General features: G+C 38.0%; 1 protein-coding gene across 1 annotated transcript in view; it reads right to left on the reverse strand.

The window, feature by feature from the left end:
- Positions 1–26,039, reverse strand: part of EIF3E (eukaryotic translation initiation factor 3 subunit E) — a 52,249-nt gene that overhangs the window by 16,738 nt on the left and 9,472 nt on the right. The window contains exons 2-9 of the mRNA XM_081117008.1: positions 21,450–21,547; positions 18,205–18,660; positions 13,879–13,993; positions 12,303–12,420; positions 8,953–8,995; positions 7,780–7,884; positions 2,667–2,792; positions 1,862–1,986 (exon numbers count right to left, since the gene is read on the reverse strand). Coding sequence (XP_080973134.1) covers positions 1,862–1,986; positions 2,667–2,792; positions 7,780–7,884; positions 8,953–8,995; positions 12,303–12,420; positions 13,879–13,993; positions 18,205–18,294 — 722 coding nt within the window. The 5' untranslated portion in view covers positions 18,295–18,660; positions 21,450–21,547. The remainder of the gene's footprint in view (positions 1–1,861; positions 1,987–2,666; positions 2,793–7,779; positions 7,885–8,952; positions 8,996–12,302; positions 12,421–13,878; positions 13,994–18,204; positions 18,661–21,449; positions 21,548–26,039) is intronic.

Genomic DNA, 26,039 nt, shown 5'->3' on the forward strand with positions numbered 1-26,039 from the left:
AATATATGGTAGACACAATATACAGGACTTCATGAAGAAAGTAAACCTGAACTGGAGCTTAAAAAGCAGGCAGACTTCGGAGAGGTACAAAGAAGAAAAAGGCACTTCCAGAAAGACAAGCTAAAAGGACAAAGGGGGAGCACTTAGTAGGACTCTGGAGGATAAACTTTCAGCTGGGACCCTGAGGTCACGCTGAGCTAGAGCAGGTAAACACCTGCATCAAAAGTACTAGGAATTAGAACATGCAGGGGAAAGGCAGGAAGGCCAGTCCAGGATAAACTCTGGACACTATCTAATAAAACTGGAAACTTTATTTAGAAAACAAATTAAACACTCTTGTGCTAACTAAACTTTAAATCTTTTTTTAATTGGAGAGTTACGAGGGCATTATGTTACAAATGCACTTTTCCCTAATAACATCTACATTTGGTGGCCAAACCTCATCTCTAATAGCCTACAAACACTGCTCTATCTTACACCTGATACCTTATCTTATATATTATGTTACATTTAAAAGTTCAACATTTTTCAAATGTGTAAATCATCTCCATTTTAGATTCAGAATAAATTATTGCAGAAATGGTAATATATATGATGTAAGAGACTTTAACCTGCAATTGCATCTAAACTTTCACTTCAAGGACAAAAGTATAATTTATCTCAAAAGTACTTTTATATTTTTAAAAAAGCTTGAAATCATAACCTATATAAATTATCAATTTAATATATACTCTAAGAACCACAGTAAATTGTACCAGTGGAAGAATATGATACTTTTTCCATTAATTTCTACTATCCATCAGAGACAATTGAAAAACACATACTGGTTGTAGACATACAAAGGCAAATTACAAGCTATGTAACTGTTCTACTTAAAGAATATGCAAGTCCAGGAAAATGGATGAAATAATGATCTGTCAAGCCAAGTGGGTATATTCTCATATGAAAAAAGTTAGAATGACACAAAATTGAAGTCATGAAAAGTCATTACTAATGAGGAAGAAAATATGATGGTAACCTGACCCTATGGCAAGTGAAAACAGTAAATACAGTATTTTGGTGGAAACTGAAAGCTGTACTACTACTGAATAGTTTTCCATACTTTTCTAACAGGTTGTTTCTGTTATAAAAAATATAGTTCTATAGGCACGAGGTTTCTTTTTCGGGCGGATGAAAATACTCAACAAATGATTCACGGTTATTGCTGCACCACTTGGTAAAATAACTAAACATCAGTGAATTACAAACAAACAAATACACTCTTCTGGAAACCCTCGCACAACTACAGACAGTGCGTCCTGCTATACGAACAGTCACTGTTACTTTTCCCCACTACACTTCTGCAGCTGGAAAAATGCATTTCAATTATGTCCTTGATTAGGCAGTAACAATTAATTTTTAAAATTCCAACCTTTGCATACTAATCTTTAATATCCTATATGACTAAATGGACATAAGATAAGGCCCAAGATTCTGCACGATACTTACGCTGTTGGCCCAGGGACCAAACTTACATAGCACTATAGAGGGCTTAGAGTTCACTTTTATCAAATAATTTCCTTAAGAATTACATATAAGCTTTTTCTTTATCACCATTTTTAAAATTTTTATTTTTTTCAGTTACAGTTGACATTCAGTATTGTTTTATATTAGTCTCAGGTATATAGCATAGTGGTTTACAAAGTGATCCTCCCCCATATAAGCTTTTTCAATTAACAAGCACATATACCACATACCACATGGGGGGGGGGTGAATGGCAACAAATTCAAATGTAGGAGAAAAATACATTTTTAAGTTTTAAAAAAAACTTATGTAATTTCATATAATTAAAACCAAAATTATATAGTGAAATTAACTTACTGTGGCTGGTAAAGGAAGAGATCAATAATATTATCTCGCCCTTTGGGGTGGTTGAAGAAAACAAACAGAGACCAGTGAATGAGCCATGTTCGCTGCTGAAGAGACTGGAGAGGAGAACTCACAGACTAAAGGGTTAAAAAAGTACACACAGGAAATATTAATATATGAGAAAGAGGCAAGGTAATAAGCATTGCTCATCTCAGAATTTTAGCTAAAAACGAGAACCTTCTAAGGCATGTGCTAGGGTCGTGATCAAAGTCCAATCTTCTGGACCTTTAATCTGCATGATCATTAACATTCAAAATTTCACCATTTTCAGAGACAGAGTCAATACTGTCCACTAAGACATTTTTACAGAGGCTGTAAATTATACTGACTTCAGAAAACATTTTAAATGAACTAAATACTCCAAAAGAAATAGTTTTATTAGACATTATAGATGAAAACTATCATCTTCTGCATAGGACTTTCAATAATAGATGGCACTAATAGTATTGTGTCATTTTCACTGACACAGATAAAAAAGGCCAAGTAGTTGTAACAAAAAAGAAAACTGAGTTCTTTTCTCTAAGAGCCAAAAGAAGTGACAGCTTCCTTCAAGGAGATTCAATGAAACCAATCAACCCACTAACCCACTGTGATTTTTTATGTCAGGCCAACAAAAGCTAATCTAAACATTTAAATTTCATTTTTCTTCTATTTGTCTTTTTTTAATTTCATTTTAAGTACACAGTGTTTTCCTTATCAGAAAGTATGAAGAACATATAGAAATTCCAGAAAATGATCCTAAAGATGTTGAACTCACGTTATTATCTATGGTCTCTTTTAACCGTGTAAGGTCTTCCATGGCTGCATCCCAATTCTGCATTAAGATTTCAGAAGCCAGTTTTCCCCAGAGTGAACTCAAAGCATTTCTATCCGTTGCTGGAACCTGTTTGAGATATCATCATTAATTATATTCTATACCCTATATCCATCTAGTCTACTAAAAGACCAGTGGCTCTCTACCCAAAACTCCAGTCATCTAAATCATTATTGGATCACACTGATTCAAACCACTTTCATTTAACTTAATTATACTTAAAAAAACACAAAACCTCAGGTCTTTAGTACTCAGCCTAGATCAGCAAATAAAGAGTAACTTAAAACTAGGACACACCACCAGTGTTTTTGTGTAACCCATTTCAGATAACTTATACACAACTAATCAGATTTTAGGCACCTAAAACTTTGGAAACGATTAGATTCAGAGGCAATTTGTTGCTAAAATCAGTGGGGTGAAGATGTGGGAAATCAAGACTTTTGGGTCTCATTTATAATTTAGAGAAATTATTTCCAGAACAAAAAAAGTTTTCCAAATTATGACACAAATGGAAGGGGTTATGAAGAGAGAAAAAAAGGTCTACTGCTTAGTAACAATTATTATCAAAGGAATATGCACTGAGCAATAAAAGTTTGCTTTCTCATATAATCCTAACAAAAACCCTACAAGGTAAAGAATAATTCTTTTATCCACATTTTGCAGAGGGGAAACTGATGTAAGGACAGTATAATTTGCCCAAAGTTACACTTCGAATCGTGAAAGCTCTAAATTTTATACTGTAGTCTAAACCTGAAGGAGCAGACTAAGGGACACCTTACCTCTTCTTGCCACTATTAAAAGAGTGTCTCAAACTCAAAACATAGACCTATAAAGACTGTGCTAAATAACAAAAACAAGAAGCACACTCAAAACAGGACAAGATAATTGGGCAGAAAGACTCTGAAATGATCAGATAGACTAAAGCAGCAGAAGCAAGTGAGGGTATTGGACAAAGAATACATTTCTATACCCCAAGTTAAAATTTTGAATTTAATTTTTCATTGAAGCATTTACATGGTAGTGCAACTATAAAGTACTATCAGTATATAGTACAATTACATGTTAAATAAAATTGCATGGGCAAGACTAGAAATCCAACCACCAATAATTCTGGCTCTACAACTTAGTATAAAGAGCCAAACTGTCTGAACTTTAGCTTCCTCATCTATAAAACGGGCATAGTAATAGAACCCACCTCAGCTGCTGTACAATCTAAATGACATAATACATGTAAAGAGATTATACCATAATTTGATAGATATAAAAATTCAGGAAATGGTATCAAGTGGCAATGACACTAGAAATGATTACCAAGTACTACAGGTTGTCTAAATTACGAGAATCACAGTAATATCTAATTCAGACTCGGCCTATAATGAGATTCTGCCTTTGATGGCAGTAATTAACCCAAACTGTAGCCAATAACATTTAGCAAATTCTAAGAATATGCAAATAACAAATTAATCTGTAAATTAAATTTCGACACATATCCATGAAACCACTGGTTCTAATTATATGAATATCCATGACAACTTTATTTGTAATAGACAAAAACAAAGTAAACCAAATGTACATCAATAGCTGAATATATGAGCAAATTGTATCATATTCATAGATCTGATATATACAATAACAGCAGTGAATCTCAAAAATCTGCTAGTCAAAACAAGCCAGGCACAAACTTACATATATCCTCCCACTTATATGAAATTCTAAAACAGGCAAAACTAATCTAAGGATAAAAAGCAGATCAATGGATAAACCAGGATAAGGTATAACTACAAAGGGGAATAAGGGTCTTTCTGGAGGAAGAGAGAGATTCGTTATCTTGATTTAGTGGTCGTTGCATAGGTATATGCATTTGTCAATACTCACTGGAATTTAAAAACTGATTTATAAAAAACCATGAAATCACTGTTCAAGTTATAAAGGATAAAATGTTTGATCCTAACAAAGAAGTCTGAGTATTAAAATATTACATCAAATCTAAGATGCCATCAATTTTAAGGATACGCTATTATTTTATGTTTGTTAAATCCAAACCACAATCAATTTAAGACACATTCCAATTTCAGAAAATGTATCAGACTGTGTATCTGAAAATCAATATGAAATAGATGTCTTTTATACTGACATTATCAAACTGGGTAAATTAGATCCAAAATTTCTGTCAATATCCTAAAGCTTCCAAAAGTCATAATTTCTCAAGCTTTCTAAGTCAAGGAAAAGTAACTTTAAATCAAATGCCATGTACTTAACAGTAGAAAAATGTTTAATTCTGAGTGGAAAAAACAAAGAAACAAACAAGCCTACAAAAAGATGATAAATAAGAGTCGTTATACCTTAAAATCATTTTTATTTCAAATAGCTGCTGGATGAGGGGAGGGGCTGTATTTTGGAACCAGACCAAAGGCCACAGTGAGGGCAGATTTTAACAAAATAATTAAAATACAATGTTAATAACTTTTAAAACAAAAATGTTAAAACATTTCTACCAAATCTGCTTCACTGTGTCATTTCAAATCAATGCATTTCTTGGAGCACAAATCAAAGAAGTTTCACCTCCAAATAGGGCATATCTAAACATTCCTTGATGTCTTCTAAAAGCCACCAAGTCTTTTTAAAATAAAGGTAGATTCTAGGGTCACACAGCTTTAATTTATACAACACTGACCTACAATAGGTCATTTGGAGAGTCAAATTCTAATCTCAGATCATAGTTACAATGGTTCTTTCATAGCTTATGTTTCCCTAACCATAGATTTAGAAGAATTACCAATCACCAGAAAAGAATTTAGAAATGAAAAAAAGGCTATTGCAAAAACACACACAAAAAACCCACATAAGTAAAACATTGACAGTATTCATCCCAAATCCAAAACACGATTTTTATCCTTGCTAGTAACAAAATTTCAAACAAATACATTCATTTTATAGTACTGCCTATCTCAATAAAAAGAAAAAGAGAAGTAAAATAATTTTTATTTCATCAAAACTGAGCTTTGTTAGCCTCTATCAATATGCCAACAGAAGATGACCAACTCCCATCTACCTCAAATGTTTTGTGGCACAAGCTGGGAAAAATTTAAACATTAATTGCACATAATTTCTAAGCACTATTCAATGACTATATGTTGACTGCTCTTAATGTAAAATATTAATTTTGTGTTCAGATAATGGTATTCAATTACTTAACCTCATGTCATTTGAGTTCCAGCGTAACATTTTTTTCGTCAATGTGAAAGCTAAAACTAACCCAGAATTTTTTAAGGTTGGGAAGTAACTTGGACCTTCATATTTAAAAAAAGTAAACAAAACTCCCCAAACCTGTAAGTATATATCTATCACTTGTAGAAATTTTCAGACTTAATTATAAAACCATACTACATAAATATAATAATACTATTAAAACTAGAATACATGATATGTGTTTGGATAAAAGCTTTTTGTAGCAGCACAGCACGTTTTTTAATCCCCAAAAGGTTCATGCATACTACTTTGGCTCAAGTCCATGTCATTACAGTTGGCTCTTCATACTAACCTGCTTTCAAGGGTGGATATGCTAGAAGAGTTTCAATATCTGGATTTCCAGCAGTTACCTTAAGTTTCCATGTCTTAGCAAAATGGCACATTCACTCACTAACCAGCAACAATAAATTTACTGTGCTAGAACTCTAACATGACACTAAATCTTCATTCTCAAAATTCACTCCCAGCATTAACAAATGATATGAATAACCAGCTCTTTTCATGTTCCTGTAATCATATCAGCCTTCTGATTTTACAATCCTGGTTTAAGCTGTTTACATTTCCAAAGTAATCAACTTTTGCTCTCCTAAATCCTTCATAATATTCAAAGTAAAACTGATGGAATTTTCTGATAATTCACTACAAGTTTAGCATCACCGATTACCTTCAATGCACTTGCAAGCTAACCACAGCTAACCTGTAAGTTAAGATTTGCTTACAAATGGGAGCAAGAGAAAAATATTCTTATTACAAATCAATCTTGGAAATAAACTGAAAACCTGGATTTCTTTAGAGAAAGGCACTTTTAAAAAATGAAGTTGTCTAAGTAGTTTTTTAGGTGTAGAAATTATCTGAATTAACACCAATCCCAACCCCCACAAAATAGAAAATTTAATTTCTGAGAAAACAACCAAAATAGCAGCCACAAGTCTTTTCTTTGTGACATGTTGGGCTAAAAGAAAAAGGCACCAGAAAATAGACAAAAGAAACAAATTCTTCCAAAGTTAAAAGACATAAAGTTTTCCTAAAAGAAGTCATTTCCCAACTACTAGCATTAACTATAGAAATCAGAGACATAGGTACTTGCTTACTAACCAAAGTGAGTAACAAATTATAATTTCTCAAATGAGAGGTTAATTAAATCCAGGGCATTCTGACAACTCTAGAAGGCATGTATTAATACAAGTATCTAAAGAAAAGGCAGAGTGAGAAAAAAATCTGTGAATTTGAAGGTGTGAGCTTCACAGAATTCTCCTTCCTTAAGAAAAGCACTGAATCTAGGAACTTGTGAAACAGACAAATCAAGGTACCAGGGAAGGTATTTGCTCTAAACAGTACCAAATAAACTCATCTACTCCCTGCATAATGAAAAACCACTGAGATTTATATTCTAATAGTGGATTACAAAACTAAGTTGTTTAGAACAAGTTTAAGGAGTACATATACCAGAATAATGGATTTATTCAATAAATATTTATTGAGCACTGAAAATGTGCCATTCACTGTTCTGTACAGTAATATTCATTGTATGACAGAATTCTGCTAACGCTAAAATACAATTATACATAAAATAACAAATCAGTGGTTCCCACTTTTGGGGGTTCTAAGGACAAGTGCATTTTCCCTCCAAATTTTGAGGCTCTGTACAGGGTTTCCTGTATCTATTTTTTTTTTTTTTGGTGGGGAAAGTTTTTTTCTCCTTTTACCAACAACTGCTGCTAACAGATGGGAGACCCCAATCTATAGACATGTTTTGAGAACCCAACAGAACCCTACCAGAAGAGAGGGTAAAGAAAAACTTACTTACCAGCACTCTAAAGAAGTAAAGATATTCTGCTGCTCCCGAGTAATTCCCACATTCATACTGGAATTTTGCATACCTGTAGAGTGTATCTAAATATTCTTGCCTAAACTAAAAAAAAAAAAAAAAAGCAAGCTGAGCTCTACTTTTTAATTTTGAGCTTTAAAATTTACTCCTTTAAATGTCCTCAGAAGTAAATTTTCAAAGTACCCCAAAAGGTGCCACCAAAAATAAATAACCTTAAAACATAAATTAGGAATTGGTAAATTCAACATTCAGAGTTCTAGCCTCAAAGAATTATGAATTGTAATGATACCTAATTTGTTACAATTGATACAAACTTGAATTGCTGCTGAAAGTTTGATGTATTAAGTCTCTTAGCTGGTGGCTCAGTTTAGACAACTACCAAACATATGTAAGGTTTTGTGATTCAGTACAAATAATATGTACAGTAAACTGTTCTCTGTGAAAACTGGCTCCAAATTTACGCCAACTTTTAGAGCTGATGCAAGTGAAAGTGAACAAATCTAAGAGAAGGGCTCCAGACTAGACCATTAACAAATCCACTAAACATTTTACATGGAAACCAAAACAAGTAATCTGCAGTGGTGAGCATGCCTCTTGTTACAATAGTAGCTAAATGAGAGATAACACTTGAATGCAACTTACAGAAGTGATTATATGCAAAGCTTTAGGCTTTGAGTTAAAGCAAGGGAAAGAGGAGTGGGAGATGGCTAGAAAAGCCTGTAACATTCCTTTATTTATGAATTTTGGGTTTTATGAAGGCCTTGATAATGTTAAGAGCTACTCTGTTCCACAAGGCAGCCAAAGTTTTACTTAATTTTATTAATCAAGACATTTCTAATTCAAATTTAGTTCTGTCTTTACTTATTGGCTAATCCATCAGAAATATAAAACACTAACTATTATCTGATTATTCTGAAAAAAAAAAAATAAATCCAAAGTTTTGAGAATTTCTGTTATCTAAAGATAAGTATATTATTTTCCTATCATTGGTAATTTTTAAAAACTAGAGTTTTAAAAACATACCAGGTATTACACTTAATAAATGAATCTAGAAATGATATTCTTGTAGAGCCAGGAACCTATCTATACAGCACTATTCTTTAATTACCCTTATAACATGACAACTATAAAAATTTTAAAGACATGACTTACACCATGCTTGTCCGCCAGGTAGTCAAACAGCATCCGACCATCCCTTAATAAAAAAAACAAAAATTACTACATTTCATAGTCCACGGAAAAAATAAGCATATCCAACTTCTAACTTATCCACATAAAGCCACTTTAAATACCTTAATACCCAAACACCAAAAGTAAACAAGACTTCCAGAATAAACAGAACATTACATGTTTTGAACAAGGAATAAAAACTCAAAGAATTGCAAACTTCAAAATTCATTTCATATTTTTTAGTCCTAATTGACAATCACGTGTTCTGTTCTACCGCATCTAAGGTAAAGACTTTAGAAGTGTTTTTAAATAATAAAACCAGAACATTCTGACTATTTCTATAAAAAGATCAATAGTCTACTTAGGTGGTAACCTACCAAAAATGATACAGATGGTCCCGAACTTAAGATGGTTTGACATACCAATTTTCAACTTTGTAATGGTGCAAAAATGATACGCACTTCAAATTTTGAATTTTGGTCTTTTCATGGGCTAGCAATATGTGGTGTGATAACTCTCTCATGATGCTGGGGAGCAGCAGTAAAGTCACAGCTCCTAGTCAGTCTTGCGATCATGAGGATAAACAACTACACTCGCCTGGCCGGGCATGGCTCAGCAGTTGAGCGTTGATCTGGGATCCAGGCGATTGGGGTTAGATTCCTGGTCAGGGCACATGCCCTGGTTGTGGGCTTGATCAATGACTCTCTCATCATTGCTGTTTCTATCTCTCTCTCTCCCTCTCCTTTCCTCTCTCTGAAATCAATAAAGATATATTTAAAAAAAACACACACACAAAAAAACACAACTGACACGCTACAGTGTATTCACTGTATTAGATGATTTTTCCCAACTGTAGGCTAATGAAAGCGTTCTGAGATTAACATAGGCTATGCTATGCTATGATGTTGGGTAGGTTAGGTATATTAAATGCATTTTTTACTTATGATATTTTCAACTTATCATAGGTTTACCAGGACAGAACCCATCATAAGTCGAGGAGTTTCTGTATTTGCTCTCTTGAGAGTACATTTCCAATACAAAATATATTCTTAAAGAACAGAGATTGAAATGGGTTACTGCACAAACTAGTAGGAATTAATCCTATATATAAATTTTGTCCCTCTCCTAATTAGTTTATATTTTTCACAAGGGCTGTAATTTAGCAAATTTACAAGATTAATAAATCATGCCTAACTTATATGACATGTATGCTACACACTCTATATAATTATCCATACCAAAGTGTCAAATAACCCAATTTAACTTTTTTTTTCTTTTTTTTTTGCTTTGCATAATTTGATATGTTGGCAGGATGGTAAAATGGTGACAAAGACACCAAAAAACAAGTGATAGACGGGTACAAGTGCCTACCTTCTAGGCATTTTCAAATATAAAAACATTTTTTATGCTTCTTACAAGAATGCATGCTGTGGTATGTCTTTCAGAAGCATACTTTTACTTGAAGATTTATTTAATGAGGGGTGAATACGTTATCACTAAAATTAACATCGGTATATTATAAAACAGAACATGAAATGTGCATGAAATTTCAACATAAAGACATAAAAAAAACTTAACACTTGATGTGGATCATAGTCAGTAAATGTTACATTCCTCAGACCCTTCACTGTCCTCTGGCTGATAGGGTATTTCTGGGAAAGTACTAGAAGCACAACATGGTATGTTCAATAAAGTTTAAAAATGTGAAGTTGGCAGGGAGGTTATTACTTTGAAAGTAGTTTATATGTTTAATTGGGTTACAAGTGTTTTTTTTTTGTTTTTTAAATATATCTTTATTGATTTCAGAGAGAGGAAAGGAGAGGGAGAGAGAGAGATAGAAACATCAATGATGAGAGAGTCATTGATTGGCTGCAGCCCGCAACCCAGGCATGTGCCCTGACCAGGAATCGAACCCTGATTGCCTGGATCCTAGGTCGACGCTCAACCGCTGAGCCAAGCCCAGCCGGGCCGGGGTACAAGTTTTTAACACACAATTCCATCCTTTCATTTATCTCCAATTTAGTGGCTATTAAGCTATAAGGAGTTCTCTCCCTAATATTTGGTGAACAAATCCATACTCACCTTATTCATATCCTAATCTCATTATTTTCAAGTGTTTATGTGACTAGACTAAATTTGGAACTTAAATCCTGAATTTTCTCTTGTACCTTAACTTCTGGATTATTTCAGCTGTCCCTCTGCGGTCACTTACATGTGACTTGAAGGTCTATAATTACTCATTGTAAGTATATATAAGTAGTATTTTACATATATATATATACACACACACACACACAGATAGCTATATATAAATAGACATATATATGATAGCTTTGTAAGATATAGCTATCTCTGTGTATGTGTATGTGTATGTATATGCCTGTGTGTATACATATGTAGTAAAATATGGTGTGGTACAGTAGAACACATTATAAATATGGTATAGCATTAGTATAGTATTTGCTGCTTTTCTAAAAAATATCTGGCAACACTTTCCCAAATCACAAGTGAAAATTCAGAGCCAGCCTCTCTAAAATGTGGCTTGATCACATATCTTACGAACTAAAGGTACAACATGGCAGAATCTTCTGCAATTCCTCAAGTAAATGTATTGGTAGTTAAGGTTTACTACAATGGCAACATTCTATTTAGTAGATTTTATTTTTAAACATTTCAAACAACTTAAAGGGCTTCAATTAGTGATATACAGTAAGTCAGAGTAAGGCAACACATTTTCTTTGGAAACCAAACAATAAGTCTATTTCTAGCTAAGGAGAAGTTAGGAATAAAATAACCTTATCAGCTCTACACTACCCTCCTTGGACTGGGCATCAGGCTGGAAGGATATGGGAGAATGTAGCAAACTGATAAAGCGAGCTCAGGTTTTCCTTACAGCTAGTAACCCATGTGCTCTAGGTACTGCCCAAACACAGCGTTTATCAACCTCAGTATTACTGACATTATGGGTTGAATAATTCTTTTTGGAGGGTGGGATACTGTTCAAAGCACTGTAGGATGTTTAGCAGCATCTCTGGCTACTCCTTGCTAGGTGCCAGTATCACCCCTCCTGTTGTGAAAACCAAAAATGTCTCCACACATTGCCAAATGTCCACTGGAAAGGGGGGGAAGTAGACAGAACTGATGCAACATAATCAAATTTAGGTAAATGGTAAACAAGTTCTAAAAACAATTTAGTATTAACATTTATTATTATCCCTACACAAAAAGGATAAATAAAAAACAATACATAAAGGAATCAATTAAAGTCTGAATTTGCATTTGTATTAATCCAGAAAAGGTAATTTTTTTAATTCCATGTAAGGAGAGGTTACCTGGTCGACTGCATTTGCCTTGTAGTTTCTGGATCTTCAAACATCTTCACAATTGGTTCTGTTTCCGCCTGAAGCTGTTTCAGTTGTGCAACAACTGTGGTTCTTTTTTCTCTCAAAGCTAATTAAAAATGCAAAGGAGTACTATAATGTTAAACTATAACTGCTCCCCAGGAGGATGTCTCTGGAAATTTTTCATTTTATTTAAACTTTGCATATATGTATTTACCCTTATAGATTCATATGCCAATAACCACCAACTCAATAACTTCCCCAGATCAAATTTCTTCTTTCTAGCACTGCAAAGGCACATAACGGAAGAAGGAATCCTCCTTTTACTCTTAAGAGAAACTGGGGAATATACAGATACAGCCTGGGGGAGGGGAGGAAAGAAGGGAAGAGTGTCAAGGGAAAAATGATCTCATTCTACATTTCAGAGACTTCATTCCCAGTGTTTATATTTGTTCTCGATAAATTCTCTCAGGTGAATATGTTATCCGAGAGTTTCTGAACAGAGGTTCAGAGGAATTTACATTATTACTACAGGTTTTCAACTAGGTTTAATGGAATTAAAATCCAGTCAGTAATCTCTCTTGTTGCTATAAATGTACTAGTTCTGTAATCTCTCAAACCCAATTCTATAGTTTCTTTTTACTGTATCATGAAGAGTCAGAGAAAACTCACATATAACCTTCTCTGCTAGCATGTTTTGAAGTTTCAATAAGAACTTTTTCACCACAAACTAAAATTTAAAGAGTGAATGTTATTGCAGGGAACTGTGATATAAGTCAAAAGATGATTATGTTTAATGTAATAACTCTGCATTACATATTACAAAGTATACACTAGACCAGTGTTTCTCAAATACAGAAGGGGATCTGTGATCAAATTTTGAGAGATGTCAATTTAAACAAAGTAAATTGTATTTCTCTACTGAAAGAGTTCTTAGATTCTTTTAAAATACTATGTGCATAAAAGAAATGATATAGAATTTTTCAGTATTTTTCAAACTTACAGACCACCTTTTTTTAAGGAACATTAACACAGAAAACATGGATTTGGTAAACACTGGACCAGTAATTCTCCAATTTGGGTGCTGGGCCTCAGCCAACAACTTCTGATTAAGTAGATCTGGGGTATGGCCAGAGAATTTGCATTTCTAACAAGCTCTCCCAAGAGAACTGATGATGCTGGTCCTGGGGACTACACTTTTGAGGACCATGGCCATACCCAGACGAAAAATAAATCTATAAGGAACACAAGATACTTACTGAAAAAGCTAGCAAACCAAAAAAACTGCCAAATTCTCAGATAATTCTAAGGTAACAATCTGATTCAGAAGCACAACTTTCATTATACTATGAACCAAAGGTATCTGATGATGACATTTCAAAGTAGCTTCACACCTTTGATGATGAGAAAATAATATGCTTTAGAAGACCTACATTACCTTTCATTTAAAGAACTTTTAAATTATTAAGACTTATGGCTAAAGCCCTTTTATAAATCACAAAACTTTAATTCACACATCCTCTGTTCACAAGACAAGCTTCAGTTCAGTTCTAATGACAAAACTTACCGTGAGGAATATCATCAGAATAAAGGTTTTTGTATACATCCATAGCAAAGTCTACCATGTTGGTATCACTAAGAAGATCCAATTTTCCTTGTAATAATTCTTTTTCATTATAAATCTGCAAGAGAAAATTACTTTCTAATAAGTACAATGAAGTTCCTCCAAATAAAATGATTAGTACTAAGATTAGTTGACCTGGAAATATACTTCAATTCACCCTCATGTAAGAAGACAAGCAATCAACCTACAGAAACTAAGAATATTTTGTTTACCTAATAATTTAAAAATGAAGGCAACTGCACACTGCAGATCCATTCCCACCGACTTCTGATTACCTTATTTTTTATGTGTCCCTACAAGCCATTTTTTATCCTTTGCAGTGCCTAAGTAAAAAACCACACCAACTCCACTGGTAAGCACAAACAGTCGTCTCCTCTCCATATCCAGGTAATTAGAAATCCACTATTAAATTTATTTACCATTTTAATATCTCAACATCCACGTGATGCCTGACCATTTCTACTTAAGGTAGCCTCTCTTCTACCCCCACATTTTTTTTCACTAGTTACAGTCCTTTATAATGCTTCCCCATCCATACCACTGAAACATAATTAGCAACCAATTCTCTAAGTCAGTCATGTCATATCAGGTTTTTGCTTGGCAAAGAGTTTAAGAAATATAATTTAACCCATAGTAAAGGGACCAAATAAGCAAACTCTCATAAACATGAAGTGTATTAAGCAATATTTAGGAATTCTAACAATAGCATTCAGGGAGAAAGCAATAAAAATAAAAATATTTTTTTAATCAGATAGTCATCAACACGGGCTTCAGCAAAAGAAAGGTTTTTATACTAAGTTTAATTTTGTCAAGGAGAAAAAAATGCAGAAGATTCCACATTTCACACCACAAAAAGATGAAGGTGGTCAAATTGGTATACCCATGAGATCAAAACTGAATCTTCCAAACCACATAAAGAACTCCTACAAAATACTAAGAGACAATACAACTGAAAATGGCTAAAAGATTAATAGGCACTTCAGAAAATTTAATCAAATGGCCAACAGACATTCAAAAGGTTCTAAACTTCATTACTCATAAAAGAAAATGCAAGCTAAAACGACACTAAAAACTAAAAAACTGACACCACCAGTGTTGGGTAGATGTAGAGTAACAAACATTTACTTTGCTGGCTGGTATACAACCACTTTGGAAAGCTATTTTTATCTCCTAAAGTTAAATATATATTTTGACCCAGTAATTCTGCTCCTAGGTACCCAAGAGAAATAGCATTTCCAATGATGTTCATAGCAGCAGTATTTGTAACAGCCAAGTCTACCAATGTTAGACTGAATTAATATTCAGCATTTAAAATCAACAAACTACTGCCATCCTAAATCTTGGATGACCTTCACAATGTTGGACACAAAAAAAATAAATAATCATACAAAGTAGTACATGCTGGTGAATGCTTAATTCCATTTACATAAAATCAAAACCAGGCAAAACTATTCTAGCATCACACTAGTGCTTACCTTTGGGAGATGTTAGTAATGACTAAAAGGGGTCAGAAAAAAAGTTTTTAAGGTGTTTTTAATGTTTTATTTATTGATCTGGATTGTGTTCACTTTGAAAAAAGCATTTGTATGTGGGTAATTTTCTGTATGAATGTAATACATAATAAAAAGTTTACTTAAAAAATTGACGCTCCTGCCCGGCCGGGCGTGGCTCAGCGGTTGAGCGTCGACCTAGGATCCAGGCGATCGGGGTTCGATTCCCGGTCAGGGCACATGCCCAGGCTGCGGGATTGATCAATGACTCTCTCATCATTGATGCTTCTATCTCTCTCTCCCTTTCCTTTCCTCTCTCTGAAATCAATAAAGATATACTAAAAAAAAAAAAAAAAAATTGACGTGCCCTTTCAACCTGCTCTATAGAAACCCTCATCTTAGGTGAAAACATCCTTTCCCTAGCATGCCCCCTCTCCTCGCCAACCATTATTAGCTTTTCATCTGTACTGTCTCTCTCTACTGTAGAGTCAAAGTATTGCTCCTTTGCCATCAGACATTACTGGTTTCTCTATCACCCTCTCTAATTTAGCCTCTTAAGCACACTTATTCTGTAAAGGGCAGATAGAAATTATTTTAGGCTTTTCAAGGATACTATATATAAGTACTGTTAAGAAAGAAAAACTTTTCACAATTCTTTTTGAAATAAAAAAATATTATAACAATGGAATGAAATTTTTCATAATATAGATCTACCAATGAGAAGAATGGAATTCTTTTGGGGCACAGCAGTATTAAGTGACAGAGCCAGGATCCTAAACCAAGTAGGAGTCTAGTAGTGCTCAGAATCCTAAACACTACTTGGCCTTCCACTTCACATGAGAATATAAAACAGCAGACACAAATATGTATTGATTTACTCATTTATTAAATAATCACTAAAAGCCTTTATGCCAGACTCTATGTTTTGAGAACAGAGCAAAGAACAAAACAAAGTTCCTGCTCTCATGGAGCTTATATTCTGCAACTGATCAAACTGCCCTCATGTATCCTGATCACTGACTCTCCTCACCGCCTTCAAAACTCAACATAAAGCCTCTCTTCCTCAAAGTCCTTTTGCCCACTGACTAGAATCTCAATTTTGAGAGCACTCTTCCAGTACTTCTTTCACACATTACTTTTTACCTTATACGTACAGACCTTTTCTCCTCTAAAGGACAGGTGCGGTTTTAGCGGTGAGGTGTCTGGATTTTACCTGGGATTTATCACATCTCCACGGTAGCCCTATACTTAGCAGTTGCTAAATAAATATTCCAGCAACTGTCTGCCTGCCTCTTGGGTGCACTGTGGCCATCTCACCAACGTTCTCTCCAGGGAAGGAAGTACTGGGCACAGTTGTTTTCCACTGATTCTCAGCTGCCATTTATAGTTTGTTTTGCCCTATGATACACACTTACATATTCCTCCCTTTTATCTGTCTTGAAAAATGAAAGTATAAAGAACACATTATAAAAATATGAAATCTGGTTAGTTTAAAAGCATTTCTACAAGTAGCTGGAAGAGGATTTCAAAATATGGTTATTTCTCTATTCCTTGAGCTGTGGCAAATTATCCTTACTTATCCAGAAAAGGAAACAGAAGGCAGACCTGGAGTATTATATCCAAGCTCTACGGGTGTAAGTACGTCCTATGTGAAGAAAAGCCACGGCAAAAATAAGTCCTTTCAAAATAAAGCTTCATAAGGAAAGACATTCTTGAACATTTTGAAAATAAACTTGGTATTCCCTAGCATCAGCAACTTTAGAGTTGTCTATATTTGTTTAGGAAAGGATCATGTGAATTTGAGGACTATGTCTGTCCAATAAACCATGTACAGAAAGACTTGAAAAGTTATCAGAACAAATTAATGTTTATTTGTTGGGTTTCTTTGTCTTACTGCTGTTGGGACACACAATCTATTTCCCTCATCTAGAGTTCCCTAAGTAGACACACTGTAACCTGCTTCCAGGAACAGAATTCGTTTATTTTTCTGGCCTATATTCGAATCCCTTCATCACAGTAATACTACTGGATGATTACTAAAGTTCATCAATTTCCCGGTAAACTCAAAGTATAACCTAAGCTCAACATTTCAAAACTTTTCCTTGAGTAGCTAAATTAACGTTAACCACCAATTCAAAACACTCGAAGTCTAGGAACCCGTAACTGGAAAACCACTTCTAGGCTAAAAGGTGTCGGCTTCGCTTCCCGGGCGGGTGGGGCCCCCGTCCCCGTCCCCGTCCAACAAAACGCGGCGGCGCTAGAAGTGGCTGCTGATGGGACGAGCAGGGAAACTCAGTGCCAAGAACTCGCAACTTCATGGAAATTCAAGTGCTGGGTGTCCGTGTAAGAAAACTAATCCAGACGATCCGGCAGGCCCAGCGCAGGCCTGCCCGCAGTTCCCGAAGGAAAAGGAGAATCTCTAAGCCCGCGTTTGCTCTCAGCAGGCGGCCTGGAGCGAGGCCCGCGGCGAACCGTCCACCTCCGAGAGGAACCGGCGCGGAAGTGCCCCGGGCGCGGGCACCTCCACGGGTGACGCCGAGGCCGCTCACGGCCCTGCACTTCCGGCAGCCACCTCGCCCCTCCTCGGGGCGCGAGGCCGCGGCGCCCATCAACCCCGACGACGCTGAGCCACCAGCCGGCCCTCACTGCCGGCCCGCGACCAAACTCGCGGCCGCCCCACACGTGTGTCAGGCCGGCCCGGGGCGCCGCCGCCGCCCCCCGGCCTCGCCCCGCGCCTCACGCGCTCCCACCACCTCCTCGCGCGTAGAGCCCCGCTCACCTCCTTCACCGAGAGAAACTCCAGCAGCGGAAAGACCAGATGCCGATCCAGAAAGTGCGCGATGCGAGTAGTCAAGTCGTACTCCGCCATCTTGCGAAGGAAAAGGAGAGCCTCCGCTCACTAAAACTTTATTGGTAGCGCCGACAAACGAACAGACAGGTCCGGTAGCGCGCATGCGCCGTGGTGAAACCGGCCCCGGTTAAGGGGCGGGGCTCAGTCCCCGGTGCTGGGAGACCCATCGCGCAGGCGCGGCGCTTCCCAGGCTCTGGGCTGCTCCGGGACCCGGCGGCGCGGCGGGCGCGTTTCCTCTGTTGGAAAGTCTGTCCTGCCACCCGCTCCGCAAACGGAGAAGACGCGGCGCGGACGGCTGGGGCACCGCAGGGTGCGTTGTCACGCGGGCAGAGGACACGACGAGGCCCGTGCTCTCCAGAAAGTACTTGCGAGGGGGAACCTGAGCTTTAATTTCGCAGACAGTAATCGCCTTGTAAGCGTTTGTTAAGTCGTTTTTAGATAGGAAACAAGATAATTTCAGATTACAGGCAGAGCCATAACTTAGTGGGGATGCGCGGGCTGGGCCGTTTTAATGAGGGTAGTTAAGAGAAAACTGGGATAGGGTAACAATTTACCTACGAGGGGGTGACCCCGATTCGGGCCTGGGTGGGAACGTGCCCTGCGGGAGGCGCAGCGAAAACCAAGGCCCTGAGGCAGGAAAGGACTTCCTGTGTTTCAGAAACGGAACGTCCCGTGCGACTGAAGAGGGCGGTTCAGGGTGGTGAGAAGGGGGTGTGGGGGAGGCAGCTAAACAGTGTTTCCCTCTCATCAATGTTTCTCTCTCCCTCTCCTCTCTCCCTAAAAATCAACAGACTATTCTTTAAAAAAAAGCCAAAGTCAAATTATGCCCCAAACCCTCCAAGCCTTGTTACCTCACTCAGAGTAAAAGATACGTCTAATAGTGGCCTAAAAAGCCCTAGTTCACCTGGACCCATCATCACCTCTCACCCTCCCCACCTCTTCCTCTTGTGCACTTTCCCCAAGCCCTAAGCAACCGCTCATCTACCTTCTGTCTCAGTAGATTTTCCTATTCAGGATTTTCGTGTGAATGGAATCATATAATATGTGGCCTTCTGTGTCTAATTTTTTTTTTTACTTACCTAATGTGTTCAAGTCAAGGCTCATCCAAGTTGTAGTATGTATCAGTACTTCACTCCTTTTTATGGCCAAATATTCCATTTTCTGGATATATCACATATTGTTTACCCGTTAATTCATGGATGAACACTTGTGTTGTTTCTACCTTTTGGCTACTAAGAATAATGCTGCTACAAACATTCATGTATATGTTTTTATACATATACATGACATATGTTTTCAGTTCTCTTGGATATATACCCAGAGGTGGAATTGCTGGGTTATATAGTGAGCCTGTGTTTAATTGCTAGAGGAACTGACAGACTGTACCTAATTTTGCAAGATGTTACCACTGGAGGAAAGGGTACACAAGATCTCCCTGTACTGTTTCTTACAACTGCATGAGAATCTACTACCTCAGAGTAAAAGTTTAATTCTAAACATGATTCCTAGAATTTGGACTTAACAAAGCAGACACTTACTGGTGACTAGAGTGTGGGGGAAGAATGGCAAAGGAATATGTATGGGCACTAATATCAGGAATACTATTTGAGGCAGAATAAGATCCTTGGTAGATATCTAAGAGGTGATGACTAGTATGAAAATGGAGATTCTGCTTTGGTTCAGCTGATGTAGTTGCTACTCACCGTGCACATAACCTTGAGCTAGGTGTTTTCCAGGATTTGGGAGTGTGATATGATCTTTGCCACTGTGCCATGTACAGTATTGTTGGGAAAGCAAGGCAGAATTCCCATGAAGCAGAGACTACCTCATAGCATAGGCTGCTAAACTGGGGGGGGATAGTCTTTGTAGCCTCTAAGAACTGTGAAATGACAGTTGTAATCTGAAATTTCCTGGAATGCCATGGGACTAGAGAAGATTAGAATGTAAATGTTTTGGGAAAAGAGAGGAGCAGTAGATGGAGAAGAGGAGAGGAGCAAGAGAAAGTGGTGTCCTAGGCACCGAAAGCGGGGGGTGGTCCAAGCAGCAAGAAGCAATGTACTGTGTCAGATGGCGCTGTTAGCTCAAGGTGACAACTGAGTATTATTGCATATCGGCTTTGAAAATATGCAGGTTATTGATGGCTTTGATAAGAACCGTTTCAGTGGGTCATAGATGAAAGGCTGTTTGGAGTGAGCTTAAAAGATGGGAGGAAAGAAGTGAAACAACATAAATAGATCTGAGGAATTTTACAAGGAAAGGAAGCAGTGAAATGTAGCGAGAGATATGGGGTCTAGGGAGAGTTTTTTAAAAGATGTGTGTATGTATGCTGATAGACATGTTACAATACTTATTTAAATAACTGTAATGGAAAGATAGAGTATTAAATAGACGGGGGATATGGAAGCAGCATGGGTTCCAGTCACACTGGCCTCAAACAGAGATTGATTCTCAAGGAGGCAGAAAAAATGGAGAAGTTTGGTAGACTGGATGCTTTTTGTATTGGGACTGCTGACTTTTACAACAGGTATGGAAGAGAGTAGTGCAGGTGGTGCAGGAACAATCTGAACACTGTAGACACACACAACCAGGAAAATGTAAGGAATATCTGAGAAAGACAACTTGGGAAGTTAGCCGAAGATTGAAGACTGTCAGGGAAGATACACCGGAAAGAAAGACCAGCACCAAATATGTGAGGAATTTGAAATTTATCTCAGGTCATGAGAAGCCTTGAAGTACTTTTGAGTACGAGAGTGAATAATTCAGTCTGTGTGTCAGGAAGGTAATTCTGATAGCTGCCTGGACAGTGGAAATGCAGCCAGGCTGTGGAAGTTCTTCAAAACCAGACTGGAAAACTTGGATTTGATCAGATAAGCAATGGGAGCCTCTCATTAAATTCTTAAAAAGAAAAAGACATAAAGACAGTGGTGTTTTGTCCTTTAAAATTAAACTGAAGTGATTTACAAGATGGTTTAAAGTGGTGACAGATTGGAAACTCTGCTGATTTGCCTGGCTTTTCCTCTGGAATTTTCCTTGCTGGTTTGTGAAAATATCTTGTTTCTTTTTATAAGAGAGATTTAGCTCCAAATGTGGAAAATCTGACTTTTTGCTTTAGCCTCTTCGTAGTGTTTTAGTTTAAAAGAGAGATAACATTGGAAAGACAGGCAAGAGCTCACCTGGTAGTATCTAGGTGGTATCAGGTGAAGGCTTTGATTCTCATACATTCACCGAGTATTACTGAATGTTTTCCATTCACTGATCACCATCTCAGGCTCTGGGGAATCAAAGAAAGGAAATTAATCCCAGCCCACAAGTAGTTTACAGTTTAATGGGGGTAGCAAGTATGTAAGACGTAAAATAATTCATAGCCCAATGTGAGAAAGTCTGTGCACAGAATGCTCCTTAGAGTCTAGGGGAGAAAGTGACTTGCTCCCAGAGAAAGTTGGAGCTTCATAGGGAAGGCAACATTTGACTACCTCTACCTGAACAGGTGTTCAGCTGCCTAAGAAAAGAGGAAAGAAGGTTTCAGGCAGAGAGAAGAGCAGGCATAGAGAGGCTTAGCCCTGAGAAAGGCACAGTGACATTGGAGACTCTGAGAAGGCCTTTGTGCCTGCAGGGTAGCATGTGTAATGTCAAATGGCAAGACTTGAGGGGTCTATTGTCAAGGGTGCTGATAAGTTTGAATTCTATCCTGTAGACCAGTTTTCATAGTGATTCTTCTAATATCTCCTTTTGATACACGCATCTGTCTTTTTAGTTCAGGCTCTGATCATTTGTCACATAGACATCTGCAGTAGTCTTCCAAAGGGGTCTCCCTATCCCAGATTCTGCATCTGTCTACCTGTCCTGCACCCTGCTGCCTGGGTGATCTAAATGCACATCTAACACTTTTATGAGTTGAATTGTGCCCCACTCCCGGAATTCATACGTTGAAATCCCTAACCCCCAGTACCTTAGAATGTAACTGTATTTGGAGATAGGGTCTTTTAAGAGGCAATTAAGTTAAAATGAGGTCATTAAGTGGCCTCTAATCTGATATGATTGGTGTCCTAGTAAGAGGGGATTAGGACACAAACATATACAGAGGAAAGACCATATGGAGACACAAGGAGAAAATAGCCATGTACCAACCAAGGAGAGAGACCTTAGAAGAAACAACCCTGTAAACACCTTGATCTTGGACTTCTAGCCCCCAGAATTGTAAGAAAATAAACTTCTTCACTTGTTCCCCAGCAGCTCCTTCAGTCTAAAGTGCCCTTCTGCCCCCTCCCACTCTACTGATCACCTCTTCACTTTTTAAGACCCACATGAAGCATCATCTCCCCTGTTCTGTGTTTCCCATTAGCAGAGCACATCTGAACTAATCACTCCCTCCTGCCTCTCTCTGCTGGCAACAAACTTATCTCAGGGCCTTAAGGTTTGAGCCCATTTTTTAAACCATGTTTCCTCCTACTAGACTAAACATATTGAGTAGAAGGACTATGAATATCTGTTATAGACCCAATTCCTATCTTAATTCCTGGCATATAACAAGTCCTCAAGAAATGCTGTAGAAATGAGTAATTGTGCGTAGAGCCTGGATGTCCAGACCTACATGTTCTTGAAAGAAAGTCATCCGTATTTTGTAATTGTCTACTGCAGTGGATATGTTTTTAGACACTCATGGCTGATTAGTTGTCTTAGATATTTCTAAATAACATTCTTTTTAATCCAGTTGCCTTTTTTATATACCACATGGAGATGCCTGTTGCATTTTAATATGTCTGCCTTCTTTAGTTACACAGTATTTCCAGTTCATTCAATGCACATTTATTTATTCGGTCCTATTCTGTGCCAGACACAATGCTAGATTCTGAAGTTAAGAAAACAACTAAAATGCTCTTACTACATAAAAGAACTCTCGGGTAGGCAGGAGGGATAGATCCTCAGCCCGATTATGCTGCAGTGTAGTAAGTGCCATGATAGAGATGTGCAGGAGGTATTAGTGGAGTGCTTTAATTATGTGGAAAGCGCAGACTTTTTACATCTAGGTGTTTGCTAAGTTTCTCCTCCCAAAATAATTATTGCTTCTTGGAGTGTATATCTTTAGAAGGTGACTTTTTCCTGACCCTGTGCACTTGCTCTGGAGGGACCTTATTGGACGCCATCTCACGCCTGTGAGAATTTCCAGAAGCCTCAGTCCTGCTGTCATCCTCATGAAAGAATCACGGGAGAGAAGGCGCCTTCAGAAGACTTAAATTCCCTTCCTTCTTCACTTCTCACCTCATATAAAGCTCACTCTGCTCTGTCCTGGGGCCTTGTAATAAGCGAAGTGAAGGGTGTGGGACGAGGGATTCATCACTGCCCTCCCCAACGCTAGGGCCTGGAATGGGGCTACCCCATTCTTTGGGAGAAAAGAGGAGTTCCCAGGAGTTGGGAGTATCTGAGAGGGACCTGAAAGAATTGTGATGATTCTAGGAGTTGACAAGCGGATATAAACAACGAGCCACTTCAGAACATAAAACACCTACGTATCTGTTTAAATACTTCTGATTCTCTGTGTCTTTTATATAATATTCTGTGTCTGTGTTATCTGTCTTTAAAAATTCCTGCAGTCCAGGTAAACACTCACTGCCTGATTACCAGACCCATGTGGTTAGTTAACATACTGATAGAAATACAGTGATACTGAAATGCAGTACAGACTTCTAACAATGACAGTTACCTTCTGAACACATTCTCTTGTGTTACAGCAGCCAGCTTCAGTTATCTGGCTAAAAATTGTATATAGCACTTGTTTGAAAATTGTGATGTGAAAAATATGGACTTTTTAAGAAAGGTGTTTAAAAATATTTTTTCCATGTTACTGTAAGTTATATATCACAAGCCAATGCTAGGATCTACTGGATATGAGGGAATTAAGCTAGTATTATATGCAAATCAAGTTTCTTCAGAAAAAGTAAATATTGAGATGATGGAGGGAGCCAGGCAGAATTTCATCCTGGAATCCAAACAGAAAAACAGGATTTTCCAGGGACTCCAGAGGCCCAAGGCAGAAGAGTTTACTAGGAAGGGTAACCGTGTTCATACTTGTGGCTTACCCTTTGTTATGTTGTATTTACTTGTCGGTTGACACCTCTGTCTCTCCCACTAAACTGACTTCTACAAGGTCAGGAGTGGGGTGTATTTATTTCTATACCCATGTACCTTTTGGAGGAAATAAAGACAAGGGAAAGAAGGCCTATAGGTAGCCCCAAAGAACAACAACAACTGAGATTCACAGAAAGGCATGTGAGAACTTTAACATCAAACTAACAGGATGATAGGAAGCTGTGGATATGGTTGGACAAGCCTTCCCTGATTTTGCTGTCTAGCACAGCTTCCCTCCCAGTGCTGTCACCATCTGTAATGATCTTGTTCATGTGATTTCCGGTCTGCATACTTTTCACCTTAAGGTAATTCTGTGAAGGCAGGAACCTAGCCTGTAGTCTTGTTCATTACCGCCCAATAACTGTTTGTTGCATAATAACTATTTGCTTTGAATGAATTAATATATGTGATTTAGGGCAAAAGAATATGTTTGTGTCCTGAAAATTTCTACACGATAGACAAAACTTTCATGTCACAGGGTCCAGTGGGCACGGGGGAAGTAGGACTGTTGAGAGGAAAGAACCCGATTCCTGGTATTTGATCCCTGAAAGGGCGATCTGCCCCTTCCTCCTGCTAAGTGGCAGTGGAAAATTAACTCCGTGCCAGGGAAGGGCGGGAGCTGGCTTCGTGGTGTTCTTATCTTCGAAGGCTTCTCTGAGTCCTGAAGATAGGGTAGGAGGGCGTCAAGCACCATTTATTTAACAAAAGTATTCTGTGCCTGCCATGTGACAAAAACTGAGCGGGGCCACAAGATACAAAGGTGCCTAAGAGAAGGGTTGCGAAGCAGCGGCAGGTGAAAAGCAGAGGCCCGGCCTGAGGTAGCTGGCAGAGACCTGCGTACGAGCTGCTCTTTCTCACCCTTCATCTCTCTTGGATTTTTAAAATAATTTCTTTTAAAAATTAAAAAAAAAAAAATCCTCTTTTTTTACTTTGTATTTTAAGGCATTGTTGGCTTATTTCCTGTTCTGTTCCGTTGGTTTCGCCTTTGTTTCGCACTGATTGTTTCCTTTGAGCGTGTCCAATTCCTCTGAGTCCTGTCACCTCCATGCTGAGCTTTTCTCACTGATTTATGGTGTCCTTTCGCGCCTTCGTGTCTTTGAGGCTTGTTTTGGATGGCACGTTACAGTTTGGGGCTGTTCTGTGGGCACATCTTCCTGGCCTGCTTTCCTTGTCTGTAGGGATGTTAGTTTGCTCCCTTTTTTTAAATTATAATTTTGTATGGGATTTTCCTCGACACTAATCCTTTCTATGGGAATTAGTGTTTCTTCTGAGCTTTGACAGGGAGGGGTGGAGAAAGACTTTTCTGGCCTCGGCATGCTCCCTCTTCTGTTGTTTCTGTGTAGCTGTCAAAACCTGGGTGGCTTGCGCTCTGGGATTTCCTGGACGTTTCCAGCCTGCTGGGTCTTTACTTGGTCCCAGCTGTACAGGTGATGCTGAGATTATACTGTCCTGGCAGCTTCTCCTCCTCAGTGTGGGGTCGCGTCCTAGGTGGGAGCACCCGGGAGTCACAGTTTTGGGGTTACAGGGGGACTCTGCTGCTCCAGCCCCTGCAGCCATGCAGCCCCCACCCCGGCTGAGCGCTACCAGCTGCTGAGCCCGGAGCACCGCGCGACCTTGGCGGCTGAGCTCCCCTGCCC

This window comes from Miniopterus schreibersii (genome assembly GCF_964146895.1).
Source record: "Miniopterus schreibersii genome assembly, chromosome: 17".
NCBI classification, from domain to species: Eukaryota; Metazoa; Chordata; class Mammalia; order Chiroptera; family Miniopteridae; genus Miniopterus; species Miniopterus schreibersii.